Source organism: Seriola dumerili, unplaced genomic scaffold (genome assembly GCF_002260705.1).
Source record: "Seriola dumerili isolate Sdu_G_001 unplaced genomic scaffold, Sdu_1.0 BDQW01000149.1, whole genome shotgun sequence".
Taxonomy (NCBI): Eukaryota; Metazoa; Chordata; class Actinopteri; order Carangiformes; family Carangidae; genus Seriola; species Seriola dumerili.
The window spans coordinates 17,212,700-17,235,977 of NW_019174404.1; the positions used below are offsets into that span (position 1 = coordinate 17,212,700).

The window sequence follows — 23,278 nt, forward strand, 5'->3', positions numbered from 1 at the left end:
GCCAGCTATGCATAACACATGATCATAACTGGCTATATGTGAACCTGCTTTGCTTGTCATGAGGACATTGGCTGTATTGATTGTCGTGAACTTTGCTTTTACAGGAAGGATTATTTTAATTTGTTTGTGTGTGGCACAGGGTTAGTAGAGGGGTGTTGCATGTGTGTGTGTGGCTTCAAGTGTATGCTGTAAGTAAACCCATTCTTAGGGGTCAAAAGCTTGAATTAAAGACACAAACAGACTAACACACAAACACATAAATCCTCATCTAATCCACCTTAAATGACGTTAGCAGTAAAACCACTGAGATGTAACCAAAACCAGCTCTCTCTCTTACAGAAAACGCTGTCTCCAAGTTTCTCTTTTTGACAGATAATCTATTTTACAATACATCTGTTGACTGTTGTACATTCTGCCATATGAGAGCAGATCTGAATCTCACAGGGGATTTAACACCAGCTACCTGCCTAACTAACTAATCCAATTCTGTTTACACACTACCCAACTCTGATTCAATCCACCTGAATGGACCACAGCACTGATATTCCTGTAAGGCAAGTTCAGATTTTAAATCATGCCCTTCATGAGTTATGAGATGCGAGCACAGATTATGCTGCCATCACAGAAAGATCACTGCTGTCGGTGACTCATCACAATTATCGAAGAATTTTCACTTTTGGTTTACACCTTCAGGCACAGCAACTACATATCTATTTTCAGTTAGCTACCACAGCTGGGCCCAAACTGTTGTCATGTGAGCATCCCAACAGATACTGTCTACATCAGACCAAACATCACTCCTATCAACAAACCTATATAACTATCATTTGGGGAAGCAACTGTATATATATCATAGTTACAAACAGGTAAACACACAATATGTCAAAACAGCCACTACTAGACTCACACTACTTAATACTGCATAATCAGTTTGGCAACCACTGCACAAGATGCATATGTGATCACAAACCATTTCACAGTTACACAAGCTAACCATCAAGACCGTTGTGCTGTTGCTGTTGTTGCTATATCCACCAATTCAATAAGTATGTAGCTGTCTGTAGCAAAAATGTCTGACAGATTTAACTCTGCTCATAGCACTAAACTGCCATGAAAATCTGCCAGTTTACTTACACCTGACCTTGCCCACAGATTTGGGCACGGATTTCAAATCCGGGGGGTTCCTTATTTATCAGCAAAATAGACACACACACACACACACACACACACACACACACACACACACACACACCAATACACCATACACCTTTAAAAATGACCTCAGACTTTTTAGGAACTGCTGGGGACGCTTACTAGTCACAGAGGGGATTCACAGAGTATCGGTTCATCCAAATTACTTTGGTGGCTTTCGGTGCTGTTTGGGTGTTATATGTTGCATAAATCAACGAGGACGACAAGAGAACAGAGAGCAGTAACTTGTCGTGGCTACTCTGGCTTTGTTTACATATTGAACTGGTAAAGCTATCATCGACACAGTTCTCTATTTTGACATAAGGCTATATGTAAAGCTCAAGTTAAACATGACCAGATCGCTAAATTAATAATTCACATGACTTCAGATAAGATCTTGGGTCCAGAGCCATACCTGAAACTAACTAACAACACACCTAGCTAATCCTAGGTCTTGAGTTATTTCCTGAGCATTAACCTCAGCACCAATAACAACGACGAACTGTCGCCTGACGTGTTTTCTTTTTTAACGTTTGTATCAGTACAACAAGAGGCTGCTGACCCGTCGAGTACCAGACAGCTTCTTGGTTAATGACGTTTTAGCTTGTGGATAATGCAGTTATTAAGCTAGCCGCTAAATATCATAACGTTAGCACCCGGGTTAGCTAGCAAGCTAATGACAGCAGGCCGCACCCTATAACTTCTCCAAATTCAAACTGTGAAAACAAGTATCTTAATGATCGTGAAATACCTTAATGTCCCCGATAAAGCACGTGGTTTCATCTTTACTCCAGTTATTCAGGAGTTGCTGTCCTTTTGTCGTGTCAGACACTGGCATAGCTAGCATCCTCTGTTGAATATTTACCTGGCAGACGGCCAGTTAACATCTCTTCCTGTTCTGTCGAGAGCAGTCATAAAATTGACCAATAGGAAAAACGGAGAATGAGACACTGACCAATCAGAGGAAAGCGTGAGCGAGGCCACGCACACAGATGACAGACAGTTTTCACTACCTATCAACATGAATGTTTTCATAGTAGTGGGATCCTCTCAGCGTTGTTTTGGTGCTGTGTTAGTACCATAAAGCAAAGGGAGAACACCTCCCATGCAGATTGTAGACCAAGCTCTTTTCTGCATAAAGCAAGAGGGGATTAATTTGACCATATTTTTCCAACATGTTCAGAATGATGTAACATGCTGAAATATTTCCTTTATTCTGTGAATATGATGCAGAAAGGTTGTAGATTTCCATCAATGAAACAAAGCCTTTGACCAGTAGGTTGATGGTTAAAGACTACAGTTTCAGTTTATGAAGCAGTGACCACCCCATGCTTACATGTCTCAGAGTCCTTAACTTGGTAATTGTAGTTGGTGGACAACATTTTATACAGACTGTTCCACATTCTGTTGTAATAAATGTTTAATTTAAATCATATGTTAAGGTTCATGTAAAACAATTTTTTTTACATGAACAAGATTTTATTTTACTAAAGTGTTTTGTTTAATAAAAAATAAAACAATTACTCCTTCTTTTATCTTCCATTTTAATAGATGTGTTTGTTAGTTTTGTAAATAGTCCTAACATTACTCTACAATGTTCTTTCATCATATACCTGCAAAAAATATGTTTAATATATACAAGAATTAGACTATGCGCTGCTTTCATACAGCAAGGATACATTCAGTTTGCCACCAACATAGGATATTTTCATTTCAATCTTAGTCTGTTAAACAAGACCCAAATCTACTGCCATAGCAGCTGTGTGAGGCAGTGTGAGGCTGTACTCGGTGGTGCTTTGGACTAAATGCTAACGCTAGCAAGGCATGCTCACAAGTACAGCTTTCACTGCAGGAATTTTCCCAGGGGACCAAGAATCTTCTGAGCAACTCATGAACTAAACTGCGTCATTCACAAAACAAGGAAACACTCTAGTATTGATATTTGTGGTGGACAAGACTCACTGTTAATTTATGTTCAAAACATTGTTAGACTTTGCTGTCATCTTCCAGACTCATTTGTGTGCTAACATGCTGATGTTCAGCTGGTTGCTTTATTTAACAGACTATAATGTTTCATGTTCACCATCTTATTTTAAGGTATTAGCATGTTAAATTTGGCTAATTAGCACTGACAAAATACAGTGTACAGGCTGATATAAATGTCATTGGGTTGGTAAAGACACTCTTGTTCCTCTCAGGGTGAATATTACACCTTGGTGACCCTTTCACTTTTTAGCACCATCATCAGATCATGTAAATGTGTCCAACACATTGTTGTGATTTATAACAAAACACTTGAGAATTTTCATGGAAGTCTATCCAATAGTTGTTGAGGTATTCAAAATAACAAACATCAACCTCATCCTTTCCTCTTTAAGAAAAGTCAGGGGATCTCCATAGTCATTAAGAATCATCCTCTGGGAAATGTGAATGTTCTCAATTTTGTGTCAGTCCATCCAGTAGGTATTGAGATATTTCACAAAATAAATAAAAAGTAGTGACGCTAGAGGAAAAGGCAGGGGTTCACCAGAGATATTAGGATTCATCCTCTAGGTATCATGGGTAATAGTTGTCAGCATATTTTTATTACAAAAAATAAAAATGTCAGTCTCATGGCGACACTAGGCAATTGTTCTTCTGGAGACAATGACTATGCAAAATGTCATGGCATCAAATAGTTGTTGAGATGTTTCAGTCTGGGCCAAAGCAGCTGTGCCACTAGGAATGCCATCACGGGAATTGGAGCACTGCTTTCTCTATCCATTTGAGCCATTTTGACAAACAACTTCACCCCTGCTATTATGGTTCTGTGAATTCTTAGCCTTACTCCTAAAGGGCTCAACTTAACACAAACTAGATAATAATGTGGTTTTAATCTTAAGTAGCTGAAAAGACACAGCAAGACACAGGGGATCATTTGATTTTCTATCTGTTCAAAAACAATCTAATGTCAAAGCGCCAGAAACAGTTAAAACAGGGGAAAACATTACGTTTGTGTTATCTCTAAGAAATGAAACAAACTCTAGGGTACTGGTTAATGTAAGAAGTTGTTGTCATGCTTTCCGCCAGTCACAACAAAGCCTCCCTAAAGAACACGTAGGAGTCGTTTTACTGAAAAGGTGCCAAACATCAGGCTAAGAGCTTTTCCTTGCCAATCAAGCCTTCCCCTCAAGACCAGCCTATTTCGGTTGTGGCTTTAAAAGAAATCTTTCACATTAATTCCTTTTCCTGTCTTCTGAATGTTATTTCAACTAAATTCCTGCAGGAGGTCCTCAGTACAGTCGCTACAGATATTCTATTAGTAATTAACACCTCCTTCACTTTTGGTTCATTCCCCCCTTGTTTTAAATATGCAGCAGTTCAAGGCCCTCCAGAGGACACCTAATTATAATTTTATTGCTTGAGGCAATTATTAGCAGACTACAATCTTTAAGCTGCCTTTTTTTTTCATGCAGTGGTTTAGAGAAAGCAGTTTCCTCATCGAGACATTTCAGAGAAACTGCAGTCCTGTTTTGAAGGACTTCCCAGAACACGAACTGCCTCAATTAGGTTTCTAATTATTTCTGCCTCACTGATAAATTCCCTATTTTACTTAAATCTCTATACTGTCTGACCCCACATAATGTTAATTGATGTTATTCAGCTACATCTTGAAAAGGTGGGTAGAGTCACAGATGCAGCTCCCAAATGGACCTGATGGTGTGTGTGTGTGTGTATCCGATTGATTGATCTGATACATGGTGTATCCTCAAGGTTGATTTGGGCCCAGTGCTGCTTTCGATGCTTACTGCATACCTTCACTTGGTCTCAACAGGATGTCTATTTCCACTGTGACACACATGCTTTGCCAGATGCTATGACATGATTTATCAACCCCTTTACGTCAAGACACCAAGTACTGAAGGTACTAAAAAACGTTCTGCAGTAAAATTCAAATATATATATATATATAGTACATTTGGCCCACCCAGTTGCATTAACCTTGTCGAGCACTGTCTTGGGTCAGCCAAGACTGGGCTTGCCAGTAGAAATCAGAGAATGATGTTTGAGCAAGATTTACATCTTCATCTTCAGTTTTTTAAGAGTTGGTGTCTGTGGATCCAGCTGGAGAGGACGGACGTTAAAATTCCAGTTAGTGCAGGCCAAACCATGATCTTGTCCCTCAAGGCGACGTACAGTATAGACTACAGCCATGGTAACAGCTGTACAAATCACACCAGTGTTTTGATCTAAATGCTAATGGCAGTGTTACCATGGTGAGGTCTAGCAGGCATCATGACCATAAGTTGTCTTTGTTTAATAGAAAGAAGACATTATGAAATAAATAATCATATGAATAAGTAAAGAGAAAATATGTAACCTAGCCATTAATGTACCTTCCCACAACAGCAATTTCCCAATACCACAAGGCCAGTTATCAAGACCAAATAGGGCAGGGTGAGTTTCTGTGATTGGCTGCTTCTTCCATCTGAATGAGCAGACAGAGACAGAGTTTGAGAATAAAAAAATAACTGCCAATTGGATAAACGTCGTTGTGACATCTAAAACAGCTGGAATTTAATTAAAAAATGACCAGCAATAAGCACTTTTGTTGTGAAAAGAGGCAGGATGAATAAAGTTTCTTAATAATGAGCTGGGTTTTTAGTTTCAGGGTTTTGCTTGTTGAACTCAGTAGATACATACTTCCCCAAGGCAAAATATTGATGAAAATGTAAAAAAAAAAAAAAAAAGAAGAAGCCCTATCTCACAATGTTAAGGAAAGTGAGAAAAACTGACATGTAAACTGACATGGGTTAAAACATAACCTCCTTGGCAGAGGTAGTAATGAACGTGTTGAGTCTGGTCTCATGCTTCCTGGAAACTTCTCAGAGCTTTTTAACCTCATATGAGTCAGAGATAAGCTTGATGTCTGAAGGTGACTGGATCTTTGTTATCAGGGCCCCTTCAACTTTTTTCAATTCTATTCTGACTTCATCCATAGAATTACTTTGACCCATGTGTGTCATTTTAAAGGAATTCAAACCAGTGTGAAAGATGTGAGGTTTATTACTGCAAAGTTTATTATGCATTGCTCCGTCTGAACAATTAGACAAAGTTCACTATGAAAACAAAGAAAATCAGTCAATAAAGTAAAAAGAAAGTAGGCAACGTGTCTGGCATTTGCTGCATGTGTCATTAACATGTTATGATAAACATCCCCAAGTGGAAAAAATGCTCCATTTACAAAACTGTTTGTAAATGCAGTAAAAATGTATGGCACAACATTATCAGCTCAACACATTACAATGTCAAAATAATTTGCATTTTTGGAAGAAGTGCTTAAAGCAAATAAACAAAATAGACTGCCTTTAAGATGCAAATTTCCTCATAATCCTAACAGCAAACAGCTGCATTGTTGCTGTGGGGGAAAAAAAAAAATCAGTGCAAATCCATTTAATACGCGACCGGGTAAAGGTATTTAATGATGACACTCACGGTCTGCTATATAAAGGAGGGATTGTGATTGTGAAGATTTAATTTACAGTGCTTTTGTATTTTCTTTAATGAAATCCACCTGCTTTGTGATTACTCACAACCTTTTAGTAATGTCACCCGATCTGCACTATTCACATTCAGCATCACGGCTATTAATTGAATATTTTTAAAAAGGCAACCCACGAGTTCAGAAGGTTGAGGGGGCCAACTGAGGTTGATGTATAACACAGGCAGTGAAGACGCTAATAACTCATGTTTTCATAAATATAATTTAAATTAAATTGCAAATGTCCTGGTGGGCACCTCAGCCAATTTTAACAACATAAATTAATACAGACCCTCGATTAACAGAAGGCATGGAATACATGAATAATTCATCCCGCAGAGAATAATTTAAGTCTTCTAAAAACATTAAACTCACATTATGCTTACAGTTTATCAAGGCAATATATCAAAACTTTAACTCTAATGGCTCATAACAGCAGTAACGATCAGTCTTTGAAATCCTGCCTTTTACAGGTCAAGACACAAAAGGAAGGCAGAATGTTCTTTTCATTTCAGCAAAGCACAAACAAATAATCAGACTAATGGTTGTGTCATGAACACACAATCGCATGCTTTCATGTAACATTAAAAGAAATCAAAAACAATACCACAAAACCTTCTGTTTTCATTAACCGTCTCATAAATAAAGTGCAGGTGAAGAATAAGAGTCAAAAGCTCATGAGTACATCTCGCTCCTGCATGCTGGTGTAGAATGGCTTCCCAAACACAAACGAGTGGAGTCCCGCCCTCAGCTTCTCGGCGAAGGCCATCACAATGTTCAGGTCTCCCTCCACCGTCAGATCCAGATCCGACTTTAAATTGCGCAGGGATCGAAACGGCTTCTGTCCTTTTTGCCTGTGAAGGAAGGCGGGGAAGACATTGTAACTGTAGTGTAAACTGTTAACAACCTACAATACTCGGGGTCAGAGGATTTGCATTAGCATCTAGTTGGGTTGCAGCTGTGCACAGGAATGCCATGCCACGATGAATTATGTATGCTGCTACAGGATGGCAACTGAGCATAAACAATCTTGTCAAGGCACCTGTAAAATAACACGCCCTTAGACCTCAGGCTGTTAGCAATACCATAAACAAGACCGCCTTTATGCTTTCACACGAGCACACAAATAATGGTTTCGCTTGTGTAGTTAGTGTTATCTCTGGTGTAAGATATGTTCAAAGTTTTACTATATAGTGGGAAAAAATGGCACTCAAAACATCTCTGCTGGAAAAATTTTAAGCATTTTAGATGCAAGTAAAAAATGAGATCAAAGTAAGGTTTTGTGGTGTCATAGTAACATTTCTTGTATTTAGTCAGAAAAAAATCAGTTGAATGTCTGTATTATAACATAATCATATGAATTAATAAATTACAGCATATGCAACTTTAAGAAATCCCCAAAAGACTTTAGTCTGATGTATTGGTTCTAAGGTAAAACATCTGTATTGTACTGTTTCTCTAGTTTCCTTTCCTCCTGAATTTCAGCTTCAGAGAAACCTCCTCTTTGCGAACTTAAGACTGTGCTTCTACTCTTGGGTATCAACCACCATTTATGAGTAAATCTTTTTGAAAAATTTGAGCTTCACATCTACTGTTTCTAGAAATTTCAAGGTTTGAAATGTAGCAGAGAGAATTTAAGAGTTGGCGAGATTCCATGCAAAGTCAATGGAAAGATGCGATTAAGCACGACGATTTTGCCTGGGGCTGCGCGTATTGAAAATGTTTAAACTTGAGCAAAAAGGTTTTTGCGTGTGCCCCGGGGTTTTATGAATCTGTGTAATACATGTGCAGAGAGGAGAAGAAAAAGGAGAGAGATGGGAGAGAAATAACAGAAAGAAGAGTCTCTGATGAGGTCTGAGTTCAGGCTTACATACAAACATAAAATGGTCTGTAGTTGCATTAGTGTAAACGACTTTCTGTCCGACCACACCTTAATAGTATTTGCAGTAGACTTCCTGTGTTAAGTGATTTTTGTCACTTGAAGGCAGCAAGACAAGCTATGAACACAACATTGACATATTAACACCTCATAATAATATTTGATATAGGTAACATGTTAGCAAACAGTTTCTAATTTTCACATCCAGATACAAAGTGATATTCATTTAGAGTTGTGTTTGTGTCTGGCTGCTAAATGCTCCACTGTGCTCTCTAGCTTGTAGCTAACTCTTTAAGCCTGTTGTCTTGGTGCTGGGCAGGTAGTGTACAGTGAGCTGAAAACAGCTGCCTGTTGCAACTGAAAATGATGCTGATGAGAGCTGTAAGAGCGAATGAAAAACAGTGAAGTTCGGGGCCATAAAACCAAAACAATGAGCTGAAAGAGACTAAAATGCTCTTTAGAGCTGAGGGGAATGGCAAAGTTGGGTGATCCTTTTCCATAGGTTTGTCACTATAAGTAACATTTCTCACACTATACTGTACATAGCCATTTCATCTAAAAAAAATCTTCATTAGTACAGCATTAACATTTCTGACATGGTGACACAAAATGAAAGACCAGGATACAAAAACTGATACAGCCAAATTTCTTGTGTGTAATTCTAGTTGTATAAGCAGTTTGTGTGTGCGCACACACTTTTTGGCCTTTACTGATGCAACAATTCAAGCACTTTTGTCAAGCCCAGTGTAACATTTACTATGTAACTAATTAGCACTATGCAGTGTTCAAACTCACTGTGTGCAATTGATTGCAAGAGGTTTTAGAATTTTAGAATGCTTGGGTTTTTTTTTCTTAGAGCCAGGGTCACTGACAACTGAATACTAACATTTACAGAATGTAATATGTCATATATATTTGTGCTGCACATACACACATACAGTGACTTTCACATTGACCTTACTGCTGTTGGACTTTGTTTCTATTTATCCATGCTGATATACCTTGTATGCAGAATATGCACATATACTGTATGAATGTACTGAATGAACTAAGATTATTTTCTCATCCAGCTAATTTCTTTTTTTATCAATATATGTACAGTCAGTTAGTCATTTATGTGTACAGTTATTTATTTGCACTAGTAATGTCATTCTCCCATGTTCTCATTATAATATTACAGGTTATCTTTTTGCACCACTGTTAATTTTTTTTTTTTTTGCACAGATGTTTTTTCACTCATCATTGTCGTTGTTTTTCATCGTTTACCTTAATGTGTACAGTTTTGCACTGGTTGTGTGTTCTTTTTTGTGTATTCCATACATTTTAAATCTACTCTATGTGCCCTTTAAATTGCCCCCTGGGGACAAATAAAGTTTCTTTCAAAAGTCATTTGCCAACAAGAATCAAACAAGATTGTGTAGAACTAGAAGATTAAATGGGAGTGACTGCTATCCTAAAATGAGAGGGAAGGTCAGTCCACTGATGGGGAGCATGGAAGGAGATGAGTCAGGCCCAGATGGAGCGATGACCAGGTCACCACAGGGAGGGCGACACGAAAAAATTTGGGGAAGCTAAAGACATGGTAGACTGCGGAGACTCTGATGAATTGTCGGGGTTTAAGAGGGTGCTTCTGGAGCTGAGCCAGAAGGTGGTTACTGTAATCCTGATGGGACCAGAGCGTGACAGGACATACAATTATTCCTAGCTTTTCTAGTCCTAAGAGAGGGGGAGAATTCAATGGATTTATTAGAGTGTAAAGCTACAGTACTGGTTTCTAACTTGTTTTATCGTTGAGTGAATGTTCTGGTAACTGCCTAAATTAAAGGAGTATTAACGCGAACTGGCCACCAGGTCACCTTGCAGGCTGGCATACAGTCTCATTTCTGTGCTTGAGGGGGGGGCGGAGAAATGAGAATTTCTCTGTCAGTGATCAAATGACGATCATAAAAACATCACTTAGAGTTTTGATGATGATGATGATGATGGTGGTGGTGGTGGGGGGTGACGACGACGACATTGCTGGCCCTACTCCAGAGTGCTTTACATCATTTTCTTACTCAACACATTATTCACTTCATTCATGCCATGTTGATGGGGAAGCTGCCAGCCACTCTTGGGTGATGCTGAGAATTCATTATCCTGTGTAGCTAGACCACCAGCCGCTTCTTCCCAACATGAATCCTTTGCTCATTTTTTTCCTTCATACAAACTAGTGCTGGAATGATTTTCCTCATTTATGAGTCTGCTAATTTTGTAATTAATTGTTTCTTCTATAAAATCACAGAAAAACAAACTGAGAAGTGCCAGTCATAAGTTACCACAGCCAAAGGTAACATCCAGTCCCAAATCTATTCAACTTAAATCGATATAAAACTGACAAAAACTGCATATCCTCAATTTTGAAATGTGTGAAGTGTGTAGTGTTCAGAATTTTTGCTTGATAACTGACTTTAATGATCGATAAATAACCAAAATAATTGTTGATTAATTTTCTCTCGATCATTCTACAAGCCTAATTCTGCTCAGCAGATCATTAGTGATTGAAAAAAAAAAGCTACTGATTACAACCAACCAATGATCAGTGGCTTTAAAAGTTTGCAGTTTTGTTAATCTTTTTATCTTTTTTTTTTTTGCACCTCGCACCTTCCTGTCTTGCACTACTCTTTTGGAAAGCTTTACTATTCATATCTTCAGTTGTGCCAAGGGTACCACACTTCTACAGTCCTTCACCCCTGAATGTAATACTTGCAGTGTATTCATATGTTTGTTTTCTATACACTAAGGCCCTGCTCTACTAAAGGTCTTCCACGGAGCAAATGTCCTTGAACCTAAGTCTTTTTTTCTGTATTATTATCAAATTGTAAATCCAATTTCCTGCTGTTAAACTCAAGGACAGACTTTTTGTGCTCTGCACCACATACACATACATTATGAGGATTGTCCTTTTTTGAAGGATAAAATTGGATCTAGGGAAATAATGACATTATTCAAATGCTTTTACCAGACAGGAAAGTTCATCTCTGATTGTGTGTGATGTTAGACCTATCCTGATAAATCATGTCTTTATTTTTTCAAGTGAAAACATGTCAGCTATTCTGGTGTTACACAGCAGCAGAGAGTCAGATTATGACAACAGACTGCCGGTTGCGGTTTGGTATGTATTTTCTACATCAGACACAATCTGACACTGATGGGAAAAAAAGAAGAAAAAAACAAAAAAACAAGAAACAAAATTGCTTCAACTTCCTTCTGTTTGGGAGGTAACCATGTCCAACTTTTAGAATTACAGTTCTCATAATTTGGGAGCTTTTGGGGGCTGTAAACAGGATGTTTAGTGTAGTGTAGTGGAATGGAGGCAGCAAGTTAGCTGGGGGCAACAATTAAAGCTCCATTAGCCTATATTCATTCACATTTTGGCAAATTGGCACCAACAGTATGCTTAATTAGCTATTAGCAGTTACTGTAGTTACAAGAAGCATTTTTTCTGTGATTTCTAAGCGCATTTATGGAAGTTTATTCGCAATGGACATCAGAAGTAATGATGTACTTGTGAAGTGCAAGTCACACTGAATCTAAAAATAAGTATGTCATGTCTGTGTTTTCAGATGCCTTCAGACTTATATGAACAAATTGGCATTGTAAATTTCCGCATGTATTTCTTATGTATATATTTGGTGTAATAAACTGATTCAAATATTCATCTCTTGCAGATTTTTCATGCAAAACATCATGGCTATAGATTCAGAACAAGGTGAGGGTTCCTACTGCTCAGCAGAGAGGTGCCTGAGTTCTTTGCACTACTTCTCTTGCAAAAAGTATCCAGACCATATGTTTCACTTTCTCTGTGTCTGACATACTGCTCTTCATCTTCATCTGGTCATCTAGAGTCTGCTTTACACCTCCAGTCAACTGAATCAGAGTAGCTTTCCCATATTCCCACACAATTCGATGCAGTACACAGATATTGAAAGTAAAAAGATGCACCTCTCTGCACTGCACCTCTGAGACTCTCACTCTGCATAAATGTGTTCCTGTCTTACAGATGTTTCTTAACTGGAATTAATGTTGTCTGTTCCCTATCATTCTGTGTTTGGTAATTTGTCCCTCAGGGGTTGCCATATCCTCCCCCTGTACATCAAAACCCTTGGGGGTAATATGAACAGATGTAGAAAATTACTGACAGGACTATTTTGACTCCAAACACCAGAAAGTGTGTTACATCAGGCAACAGACCACAGGGCTTAAGGTTATTTCTGGCAGTGTGTCCTATGGGGGTCCAGTGGTGATCAGTGGTGATGTCACTGTCCAAGCAAGGGCAGTGGCTGCAGAGCAGTAAAGTGAAGCAAAACAATGACATAAAACAAGTGAAATATCAGGTCTGGTATTTTGATTTTTCGCAGGGCCGTAACAGAGAGGCCGGCCCTATAATCACAAATGTCCATGACTAACTGACTGACTGAGTGATCATAATTCCATCATTGGTCAGCCGAATGCCACATAACTGAGTTGGAGTTTCCCCAATGTGGGGTTGCTCTTTCAAAATGAATTGGCGCAAACAGGTTCTATTAGCGGGGCATTTACATAAGTGTTACCAACTTAGCGCACTTGTCATAAACATAAGACACATCCTGCAGAGAAAGAAGGAGTGGGGGAGAGAGAGAGAGAAGTTACCGGTAACTGCTAAAGACACTCGCAGATCTGAATAGCATGTTAACAACAGAAACACCAGCAACCTGAAATGATACAATACACTTACTGCAGCACAGCAATAAAACTCCTGTTAAGAAATAGGTGGGTTTTGTCCACTGAATTGCCAGAGGACTTTTAATTTGAAACAATTGCAGGAAGTGTTGAGTTCGTATTAACAGGGGCGAAAGAATACTAAAATATCATGTGGTTCAGACATACACTATGTTTTGACCCAGTCTTGTTTTGTTTCTTTCTGTAGTGTAGTGCGTGTGTGTGTGTGTGTGTGTGTGTGTAATGGTTTAACGCCACACATTAATCCCTTTTGTTATTTGGATTAAAGTCTTATTAGTGACAGCTCTTACGTTTCGTCCTCGATGTACTTGAGCAGTGTGAGGGCCTTCCTGTGGAGCAGCAGCAGGAACTGGGCCAGGTAGGTGCTCCGCAGGGACAGGCCCGGCTTCAGCATGAACACCTGGGTACAACACAGGATGTCAATTAGTAGTCCACACTACAACTTGACTGGAAAATCTTGGAATAATACACCCCCCCCCTCCTTTGAGCTAACCTTGAGAAAGAAACATATTGCTGTTGTTATGAGAAAAACTCATCTGTGGGAGCACTTTCATTGAAACGGATGATGGGTTGTGACCCTTGAGAATAAATCCTAATGTCTTGTATCTATGGGCTCTAATGATTACATCAGTGGAATCACATATTTCAAGTATGTGGCACAAATCAGGGTCTATTTGAGGACTGCAAACAATGCTACACACTGCTGTGAAAAGTCACAGATAACAAGAACCCAAATCCACTTTCACATTAACAGCCCTTAACAAGCAGCAGCTGGTTGAATCCTCAATTAAGAGTTGACGAACTGTAATTGTAGAAATGCATATAAAACATAGCAGTTTATAAACAACATTTTTCCTTCAGTATCACTTTGACTAATTTGTCACTTTAAACTCCAAAGAGTTTCCTTTGAGAAGAGACTGGATTCATGAGTGTAACCATGAGGGATTAAAGACAGTAACCGCAGCTTTATTTTAGGTCAGTTTTATACTTGTGCACAAAGAAAAAGGTGGTGGTTAATGGTTCAAACAATACTATTTTTTTTAAATTACAAATTAATCAATCTTTATTCTTTGCTCAAAGGTGTTTAAGATAAGAAGGTTTCATATAGACAGTGTGGTTGTTTTTCCTTTTGTGAACATAGAAGTAACTTTTCTTTGTTGCACTGTGTTGTCATATTTTTCTTCTAAATTACGTGAATAATAAATATGACTGTTTTTATTAGGTTTATTATTTTGCTTTTGTTGTTAGGTTATTATTTTATTTTATTCCTGACTATAGTAAATTTATTTCTTTATTTGTTTACTTTCTCTTTTCTTACTTCTTTTGACTTTTGACTTTAGTTTTTTTCTCTCCTTTTATATAAACAATAAAAAAAAGTTTTAAAAAAAGTAAAGAATTGATGCTATATTCTTACCTCATCTATAAATGACTTCACCAACGTGTCTTTATGCATGACGTCCTGAAATATATTCCTAAAAAAAGAAAAAGGCACAGTAGTTATTATATTTAATGTGAGAGGGAAAAATAGAAACAGTGTAGAAAATAAATTGTGTATTAAAAATGTATGACCATTACTTTCATGTTACACAGAAATACAAGGGATGAGTGCGTGGCTTACAGGTCAGGCGTGAAGGTTTCATCAGTGTGAATGACTGTGTCTGGGGGTATGTCCTCCTCGCTGTCTGTCTTCCAGAGCGTGCTTAGCTCAGACCGCATATAGCGCCGCTGGTTGTATGTGTGCTCGTGGCACGGCGGCATCTGCTTCACCGTGTTAATGTCGACGTCGATGTGAGTGGTTGGGTACGGTGAGTAGAGCACCTGGCGGAAGGGCAGGACAAAGCTACCTGTGGAGTCCTGGGAATAAAAAAAAAACACAAGGGGGGGAAGCCCATACTGACAAGCTGCCAACTCTAGGCTAATCTTACCACCTGGTACAATTATTTTTTTATGTGATGTGTGATAGCATGTTCATATTATTCATTTCATGTCCCAAGAGCAGACAGCACAGAATAGACTATGTTTAAATAAGAAGAAACAACAATAGGAAGAAAAGCAAAAAAGCAAGTACATACATAGAAATATGACGATGGGGGAACATCAAAGTAGCTTTACAGAAATATCCTACATCCATGTCTTATGTGTGCAACAAAGCGTTAATAAATCATTTCGCATTTTGCAAACATGGAGCTTCCAATATCCTTTTTTATTGTTTCTCCCTGGGCCAGGCTTTCTTGTTTCACACTGCATTTTACAGGGAAATCTAAAATAAGATCCTGCAGGAGCTCCACAACACAGCCAGTGTGTATCATACTGACTCTCTCTGAATGAAATAACAAGCTCTACCAAGCTTTCTGTTGCTTCTTTTGCTGTTCTCATTCTGCTCATGTCGATGAGCATTGTACCCTCCCTGCCTCGCAGAGGGGCGGTAAATACTGTGACAACTTCTCTAAAATCTTAAACTTTGCCGACAGTCAGTTCTCTGTTCTGCACTTGACCTCAAGTAATAGTACAAAACTTGTTTTGCCTGTTTAAGCTAAACAGAGAAGAGCAACAAAACAAAACCAGTTTGCACACTGCAGTTGCCTGAGTAAAAACAAAAGTCTTCAAGTTTGAACCACATTAAAAAGCTCCATATAACACAATAAACAAGAATCATCTGCAGTGTAGTATTAAGAAATCGCACTGCAACAATTTCAGGTCTAAAAAAGAAATCAGGTCAGAGCAACAGACTGGGCAAGATCAAACAAGCAGACAAAACAAAGAGCAATAACCAGGCTCTTAATGAAATCACATTAATCACATTGTGCTGTACAGTGAGAGGGAACTGGTGGCTACCTTGAGCAGACCCTGAACAAACAGGCCGGTATCGTATTTGAAGGAAGAGTCCGCCTTGCAGAGGCGAGAGCACTTCCTCTCAGCAGAGGTGAGGAAGAGGCAGAGAGTCCGCACAATCTGCAAGAAAACAGATTTGTCAAAGAAACACATTTACACATTAACAAAGATTACATAGATGACATAGACCAATAGATTTCAAATGAAGGAAAAACAGGTTTGGGAATATTTTGGAACAAACCAAATTACACTTTAAACTCTTTCCCATGATGAGGGTGACATGGGCAGGAAATAAATTGACTTTTGCTGGTTAAGATTTTTAAAAAGGGAAATGCAGCACAATCAGGACAAAATTTACTAAAGAAGCCATATTTTCATTATAGACCGTAATCTGGCATCAGGCTTGAGGCTAGTTGTTAGATACAGATAAGAGTGTTGATTTAATTGGTGCTAAATTCAGGCCTCAAGCCAATAAAAATACAAATTAAAACTGTGTAGGATTTTGGTATTCATGGGATAAACTGTTTGTGGCTTCTGTCTACTGTAGGCTGCTGCAAACAGCACATGATGTGCAATATCAGTTTTCTTTCTTGCTTACTGTGCCTAAACTGCTTCTTCTTTTAATTCAGAAATCTGCAACCACCAGCATCTTACATGTTTTTACATCTAACTTCTAAAAGCTGCGACAGTAACTCTGCAGCCAAGCCCAAAGTGACATTCAATACACTGACACAGGCAGTATCAGGCTGGAAAAGTGCATGAAGGCCTCATTAAACTCACAACAACAACACTCATCAAAACATGTTACGTTATGTAGATGATCCAAATTTTGTCTGTGTGCAGCCACTAATATGGCAAATTTACCTTATTGACTTTCTCTGGGTTGCTTCCAACTACTATTGAACAGCCGCAAGTCTGCAGATGAGAGCTGATGGCCCTGAACCAAAGAGACAAAGACATGCAAATTAGAGCCAATTAGCTTCATTAGCGTTACTCTTATTATTATTGACAGCTTTTAGGAATAATGATTGAGGCAGTGGAACTGATTAGTCTGAAAAACATTTATGAGTCTAAAGAAGGAATAAAGTTGTTAAGTCGCTATGGGCAAGTTACATCAGCCTATTCATTCATTCATTAGCTACACCGCTTATCCCCCCAGGGTTGCGAAGGGGGGCTGGAGCTAATCCCAGCTGACACTGGGCGAGGGCAGGGTACATCCTGGACAGGCTGCCAGCCTATCACATGGTTGACACATAGAAACAAAAACAATCATTCACGCTCACATTCACACCTATGGGCAATTTAGAGTCACCAGTTAACCTGCATGTATTTGGATTGTGGGAGGAAGGTGGAGGAAACCCACGCAGGCTCCAAGAGAACATGCAAACTTCACCAGCTGCCTAGCAGGTTCAAACACAGAACCTTCCTGCTGTAACAGTGCCAACCACTGCACCACCATTCTGCCTAGTAATCGTTAAATTTACCTTTTTACTTAATTTAATGATTTGACTGATCACAAAGAGAGCTATTTTGCCTGATTACTTTAATTACCTCAAATACTATGAGTACAGCACGGCTGTCATTATATTCCTATTAAGACTCTTCAGACATTAGCTGTAAATATGCTTTAGATCCAAGTAAATAAATTCCAGTTTGCAGACACTTTGTCATCTCCACAGGATGCTGAACTAATCCTGTTCAGCTCTGAGCTACTGGGAGCTTCGTTGCTAAAATGGACTTTCTGGACTCTCAACACTAAACAGCAATTTAGCTTTCATCCTTTCTCTGGAGGAAACTGTGGCTAAGTGGAGAGCCATTACTCATCATTGGAAGGTTGATGTGTGTTAAATGGGCATTGTTCATCATCTGTCTCCATTTGCCTGTACAGGAGTGCTTACTTGTGGAGGAAATCCTCGTGGCAGCTGTCCCCGATGTCATCATCATTTAGAACGGTGTCTTTTATCTGCTCAGCAGGAGCAAAACAAATGAGTCATTTCTAACATTGGTCTCAACAAAAACAGAAGTGCTGATGGACACATTTGCAGTTATTCCCATGAAAATAAGATGCACAAAAAAAAGAGAGAGAAAAAGGTGCACCGTCGTGTAGGAAACAGAAAGAATGATTCTGGGGAGCTTCTTTGTGCTACTATTTTTTGCTGCATTTGCATATCAGACGGGAACAAATCTGTCAAATCACTCTGGGTGGTAATCCAGGCAGAGAACCTGGATAATTCAAACCTCTTGGAAATAGAGAGTGAAAGAATAAAACAAGGGGAATTTACCAAAGTTAGAGAGAAAGGTTTTGTTCAGAAGTGTGTTTCAAAATGCAACCCAGCTCCTTTCATGTTCCTGCCACCATGATGTCTACATAACACGCTATTAACACTTCCTTCACTTCAAAAAAGTTAGGTGGTAAGATATATGACGGCCTTTGGACTAAATAGTGAGTGCTAACAATAGCAGTCACCATTATTTTCTTTAATCATAAATTTAAACATTAATCACTAGCGTGGTAAGTAGCTAAGGATGAGAATATATATGTGTGTGTGTGAGTGTGTGTGCTACTCACATCTATATCTTCTGGCACACTGTGTGTCTTCATAGACGCCAAGAGCTCCATGATAGGGACAATCTCCAAGCTCAACACTGAGATGATGTTGTAGCCCTGAAGTTGAAGGGAAGAAGAAACAGTGAAGTGAAGCGCTGCACAAATACTGAAGCCAGAGGAGTGAGAGGACCTCTGATGATCTTCTTCATCATCGCTGGATTTCATCTCTCATTTGTGTACCTGGTACTGCATTGTATGCGAGAGAAGCCTCATTCCCAAAAAAAGGAAAAACAACTGGTAGAAGGGGTAATGTTAGTCACAATTTGTGCTCAAAAAGCAAATTTAATGTCAAAACGCTTGTTTATGTTATGTATTGTATGTGTATATGTACGTTATGCAAACAAAGCAAACAAATAAATAAAAACACATCAGCTCTTAAAAAAATTATCACACACTCATAAAACTGTTTGTTAGATAAGGACGGTCAGGGTTTGACTTTGTCTGTACGTTTTAGCACCAATATGCTATACTCTTACTGATGCCTTTAACCGAGTACTGGTATCTATACCAAAACAATCCTTTTGTTGTTACATTAAGAAATATTACATGTTTTTCTACAATAGTCATGTTTATTTAACAACAGAAATCCAGCTTCCCAAAGAAGCTGTACAAGAGCTGACATTTGTTCAGCTCCAAAATAGTACTGAGGATGGATACTCAGCACAGTGAGTAGTATTTGTCAGCCATAAGAGCTCAGGCGACCAGGACTATGATATATATCATTTTTCAAAGCAACACAGCTAACAGAGCACCAGAAGGGGCAAACAGCAGGTGTATCAGGCATAACAAAAACCTACTAAAATATTTATATCAGGCTATGTCAGTCTGACTAGAGGAGCACAATAAAACTAACACCTTGGATGTGATAAACATATGCAAAACATAAATAGGCCTATACAGCAGTGTCTGCAATGTGATGCATTTTGAACTGGTCTGTGTCACATTATTTTGTCTACCGCTATTATTACCTGCCACTAGCTTTCTCTGTAGGAGCGCTCAGACCTAATTAGCTAACTTACTCCTTTGTGTTGGGAGACTGCAACTTTATTATTCTGCCAATATTGTTGCAGTCCCAAATGGATGAAACATAGGTGATATATTACTTAATACCCCCTTTGAAATCAAGTATTTAGGCTACATAGGGTTTTAAAGTACCTCCTATGAGAGTAAAGAGCAATAATTTGTTAATTCTTGTGGGAATACTAAGACTATGTGCAGGAGTGAGAAGTCGGCAGGTACCTTCTGCATCCAAATGCGCCCTTTGCGGATTACATGTTTCAGCCTCTCCACACAGATGGTGTGCAGAGGCAGGTAGAAGGCCAGCTCTGTCTGAGGTAGGATGATGGACAAGGCACATGTGTTCTTGTCTCCCTTCAGCTCGCCATCAAAGATGAGAGACACAATAATGACGCCCTTTTCTGCCAGGACAAAGAACTTCACATCCACGGCACCACACTCAGCGCTACGCAGAATCTCCCCATTAAGTGTGTGATTGGCCAAAAAGGTGACCTCTCCATCACTGAGGAACATAGATTGGTCACCCTTTGGTGCCCAGATGTGGCGCACTCGTGGACCAAGGATGTTGTCCCAGTAGGCAAAGGTGGCAGCCAGCAACGGGCATTCTCCCTCTACTGCTACTTCAGACTTTGCCACGGCAGGTGACTGGGGTGGACAGCCAGAAGACATTGGAGTGATTTGGAAATGTCACTGTCTTCTGTAAGGCTGAGTGATATTCAACCTACATCAACACAAAAAAACAACTGTTGTGTTCATGGAAGCACTAAATTACATAATTGTCAAAGTAGTTAAGTGTAGATAGGTAAACAGTGGAATTTTTGCAACAACTTTCAACAGTCTCTAAAACTACCAATCTCACAAGCCATATTCTGGAATAGAATAATAATCAGCTAAAGTAAAACATACTAAAAAATCGAGTACATCTAGTGATACTTCTCTGTTGAAAATGAAAGTAGTTTGAACTTTTAGTCAGCTGATAGCTCTTTAATATTTAATATTTTATCAATTTTCTACAAAATATACATCCATTCGACCCTTACCCAAAAGCCCATGATAACGCTTGTCGTCATCTGTCAAATTCGGCATATATAATTCATATATCATAATTGTATTACTGTAAAATATTTCTTTTCATGTTCACTTCTCAAGCTGCTTCCTGAATTGAATTGTTAGGCGTTATATCTGAAGGCTTTAAAGAACAGGCGTAAAAAACACATGTAAATGACGATAAATACAGCTACTGGATTGACCATATTCCATACCATATATATTCCGAATTTACCAGGATACCGTAGTTATTCAGGATTTATAGTTGTCTTGTTACCAGGTATCTAGGTGGGTCAGCAGTGAGCAATGAGACTTTATTTTGACAGCTTATGAATATGGAATTACATATTTTCAGACAACACGTAGATACACCCTAGATTTATGTTTTGTAAAGTAAACAAGAATTGAGGCTCGGCTACAGCTTAATGACAGAATCGGTAGGGAGTAGGAAACAAAGTAACTTTCATGTTACTGTCAGTCAATATTTTGTAGTAACGGTATCTCAGGGTTTGGGAAACAGGCAAACTTGCTAACTACGGTTAGCCAAACTAGCAGTGACAGGAAACATTTGAATAACATCGCTATGACTTACTTGTTCGGTCTTTTTTTGGTGCTGAGTCGCCACACCACAGAGTTTCTAGAGGAAGCGTTTCAAATGCTGCCGTTTAGTCATCATTATGGTGTTTCTGTTACTGGCATGTAACACTTAAACGGTGGTTCGCAAGCTGCAGTTTTTGTTGTCTTCCAGACACTTCCTTGAACGTCAGTCCTACGTCATCAAATGACAGGCGTGCACAGGGCCCTCTAGCGAACGAGACATGGAATTGGACAGTGAGTCAATGATGTCATTTTTATTCCAGGCGGACACCTGCAGAAAATTAGTTATTTAAATCCATCTAGATGAAGCCTTCCCACACAAATGGTTGTATCTGCAGGCAAAACTTTGTGTTTGCCTTTTAATCTCATAGTTCTGAGGGTACTGTGAGACCTAATTAATGGTACCCCACTGCAATTCTGGAGACCTAATACTGGTCCTCTCTTTTTGATTTTGAAATCATATCACACATCAAGACATCGCCAAGAGCATCTGACTGCAGACCTCCACCAGGGGAACCTCAAGACAAGTGTTAATGTGATTGAGTTATTTCCTTAAGGATGTATCTGTATATTTTAAACAGTTATCCAGCTATCCAGTGACCCCAGCCCCCCAACCCCTCCATCCCCCTCCTCACAGAAACTTTGTTACACTGTTTATTTATCTACACTCTTTATACACACTTGAGCTTACACCTAATTCACAATATTATACCCAATGTTCTCAGCAAGACACTAATGAGACGCCTGACGCTGTTTTCTCTAATGGCTCATCAGCAATTCAGACAGTGAACTGCTCCCGCAAACAGTCAGCCTTAATTATGGAACACAATTACACCTTGCTGGCGAAAATGGTTAACTCAGCTGTGCTACCACGGTGTCCTCAGTCCTGGATAGTTTTTAGATTTTGGCCCACAGCCGGTGTCCATTCTCCTCAGTCAGTCTTTTGCTCCACTTTCTTCTGAGGTCTCTTGTGGCCTGTTGTAACCAAGCGGCTACCTCTCAACCACAAAAATGAGGCCAACACAGAGTGCTAAAAACTGCATTTCCTCGAATGGCCACTTGAGGCTGGCTCCAAAAGCGAGTCAATTGTTACAGACTCAAATATTATAACTTTACAGCAGAAATAAACATGTTTACTGCCTGGTACAAAAAACAGTTTTAGTCTCTAAAGCTAATTTTGCTCTTTGTGATAACTATATGGGGGTGATTTTTTATATAACTATCCTGTTTAAATTCTTTATTAAGGCTTGAAGTTATGCATAATCAAGGGCGTTGTCACTTTGAGTGATAGGTGGGTACGGTCACAGGTGGCTAGTCGCTAGCTGTCTGCCCAGCATCTAAGCTTATTCAAGTCACTGAACGTGATCTGACGTAGTATTGTGGTGTTGATGCCTTTTGGAGGACTTTTCATGCCAATATTTGACAAATAATATGACTTACTTACTGTGCAGTTAATTGACTAACAGAATGTGAGGAAGTCTGTACTGCTGCTTTTTGGAGTGGGTGAAATTCTTATTTTATTTATATGCTAACTCTAAATAGCCTAATTATCTTTGCTCACTATACCTGGCTTGTTAGCTTAGTTCTTTAACCAGCTAATTAGTCAAATAAAATAGCCTTGGGTTAGCCTTGGAGCAAGCCCAGACGCCCAGCTGTGCTAACGATGCTAATGTCCACAAATGCCCCACCTTTTTGCCCATTTTTGGATTAGCCAGGAGTTAGATGGAGTCAGGCGCTGCCAAGATGGCTACAGCAAAGCAGCCCACTCTGAGCTTCAGAGGCTCACAGAGCCCATGTCCATCTGTACATACTGGTCGTTATCCAG

General features: G+C 39.1%; 2 protein-coding genes across 2 annotated transcripts in view; both read right to left on the reverse strand.

Annotated features, from left to right (window-relative positions):
- kiaa1109 (KIAA1109 ortholog) overlaps positions 1-2,027 on the reverse strand; it is a 70,450-nt gene extending 68,423 nt beyond the window's left edge. The window contains exon 1 of the mRNA XM_022750155.1: positions 1,943-2,027. The gene's annotated coding sequence lies outside the window, so the exon portion shown is untranslated. The remainder of the gene's footprint in view (positions 1-1,942) is intronic.
- A 4,201-nt stretch (positions 2,028-6,228) lies between these two features.
- Positions 6,229-21,617, reverse strand: cunh9orf72 (chromosome unknown C9orf72 homolog). The gene is made up of 10 exons (XM_022751299.1): positions 21,449-21,617; positions 20,032-20,530; positions 18,754-18,849; positions 18,083-18,147; positions 17,049-17,121; positions 16,188-16,304; positions 14,971-15,206; positions 14,767-14,824; positions 13,643-13,752; positions 6,229-7,566 (listed from the first exon to the last, which is right to left on the reverse strand). The coding sequence occupies exons 2-10, from the start codon at positions 20,476-20,478 to the stop codon at positions 7,380-7,382; spliced, it is 1,389 nt and encodes a 462-aa protein (XP_022607020.1). The 5' UTR covers positions 20,479-20,530; positions 21,449-21,617; the 3' UTR covers positions 6,229-7,379.
- Between the last annotated feature and the right edge of the window lie 1,661 nt (positions 21,618-23,278).

Bases quoted from the DNA above. Each gene is read 5' to 3' on its own strand.
- cunh9orf72 (XM_022751299.1), bottom strand. From the start codon at position 20,478: ATGTCTTCTGGCTGTCCACCCCAGTCACCTGCCGTGGCAAAGTCTGAA. The intron at 15,207-16,187 runs GTAGCCACCAGT...TTTTATTCCCAG, and splicing joins TTGTTCAGGGTCTGCTCAAG to GACTCCACAGGTAGCTTTGT. The intron at 14,825-14,970 runs GTAAGCCACGCA...TTCTTTTTTTAG, and splicing joins GAAACCTTCACGCCTGACCT to GAATATATTTCAGGACGTCA.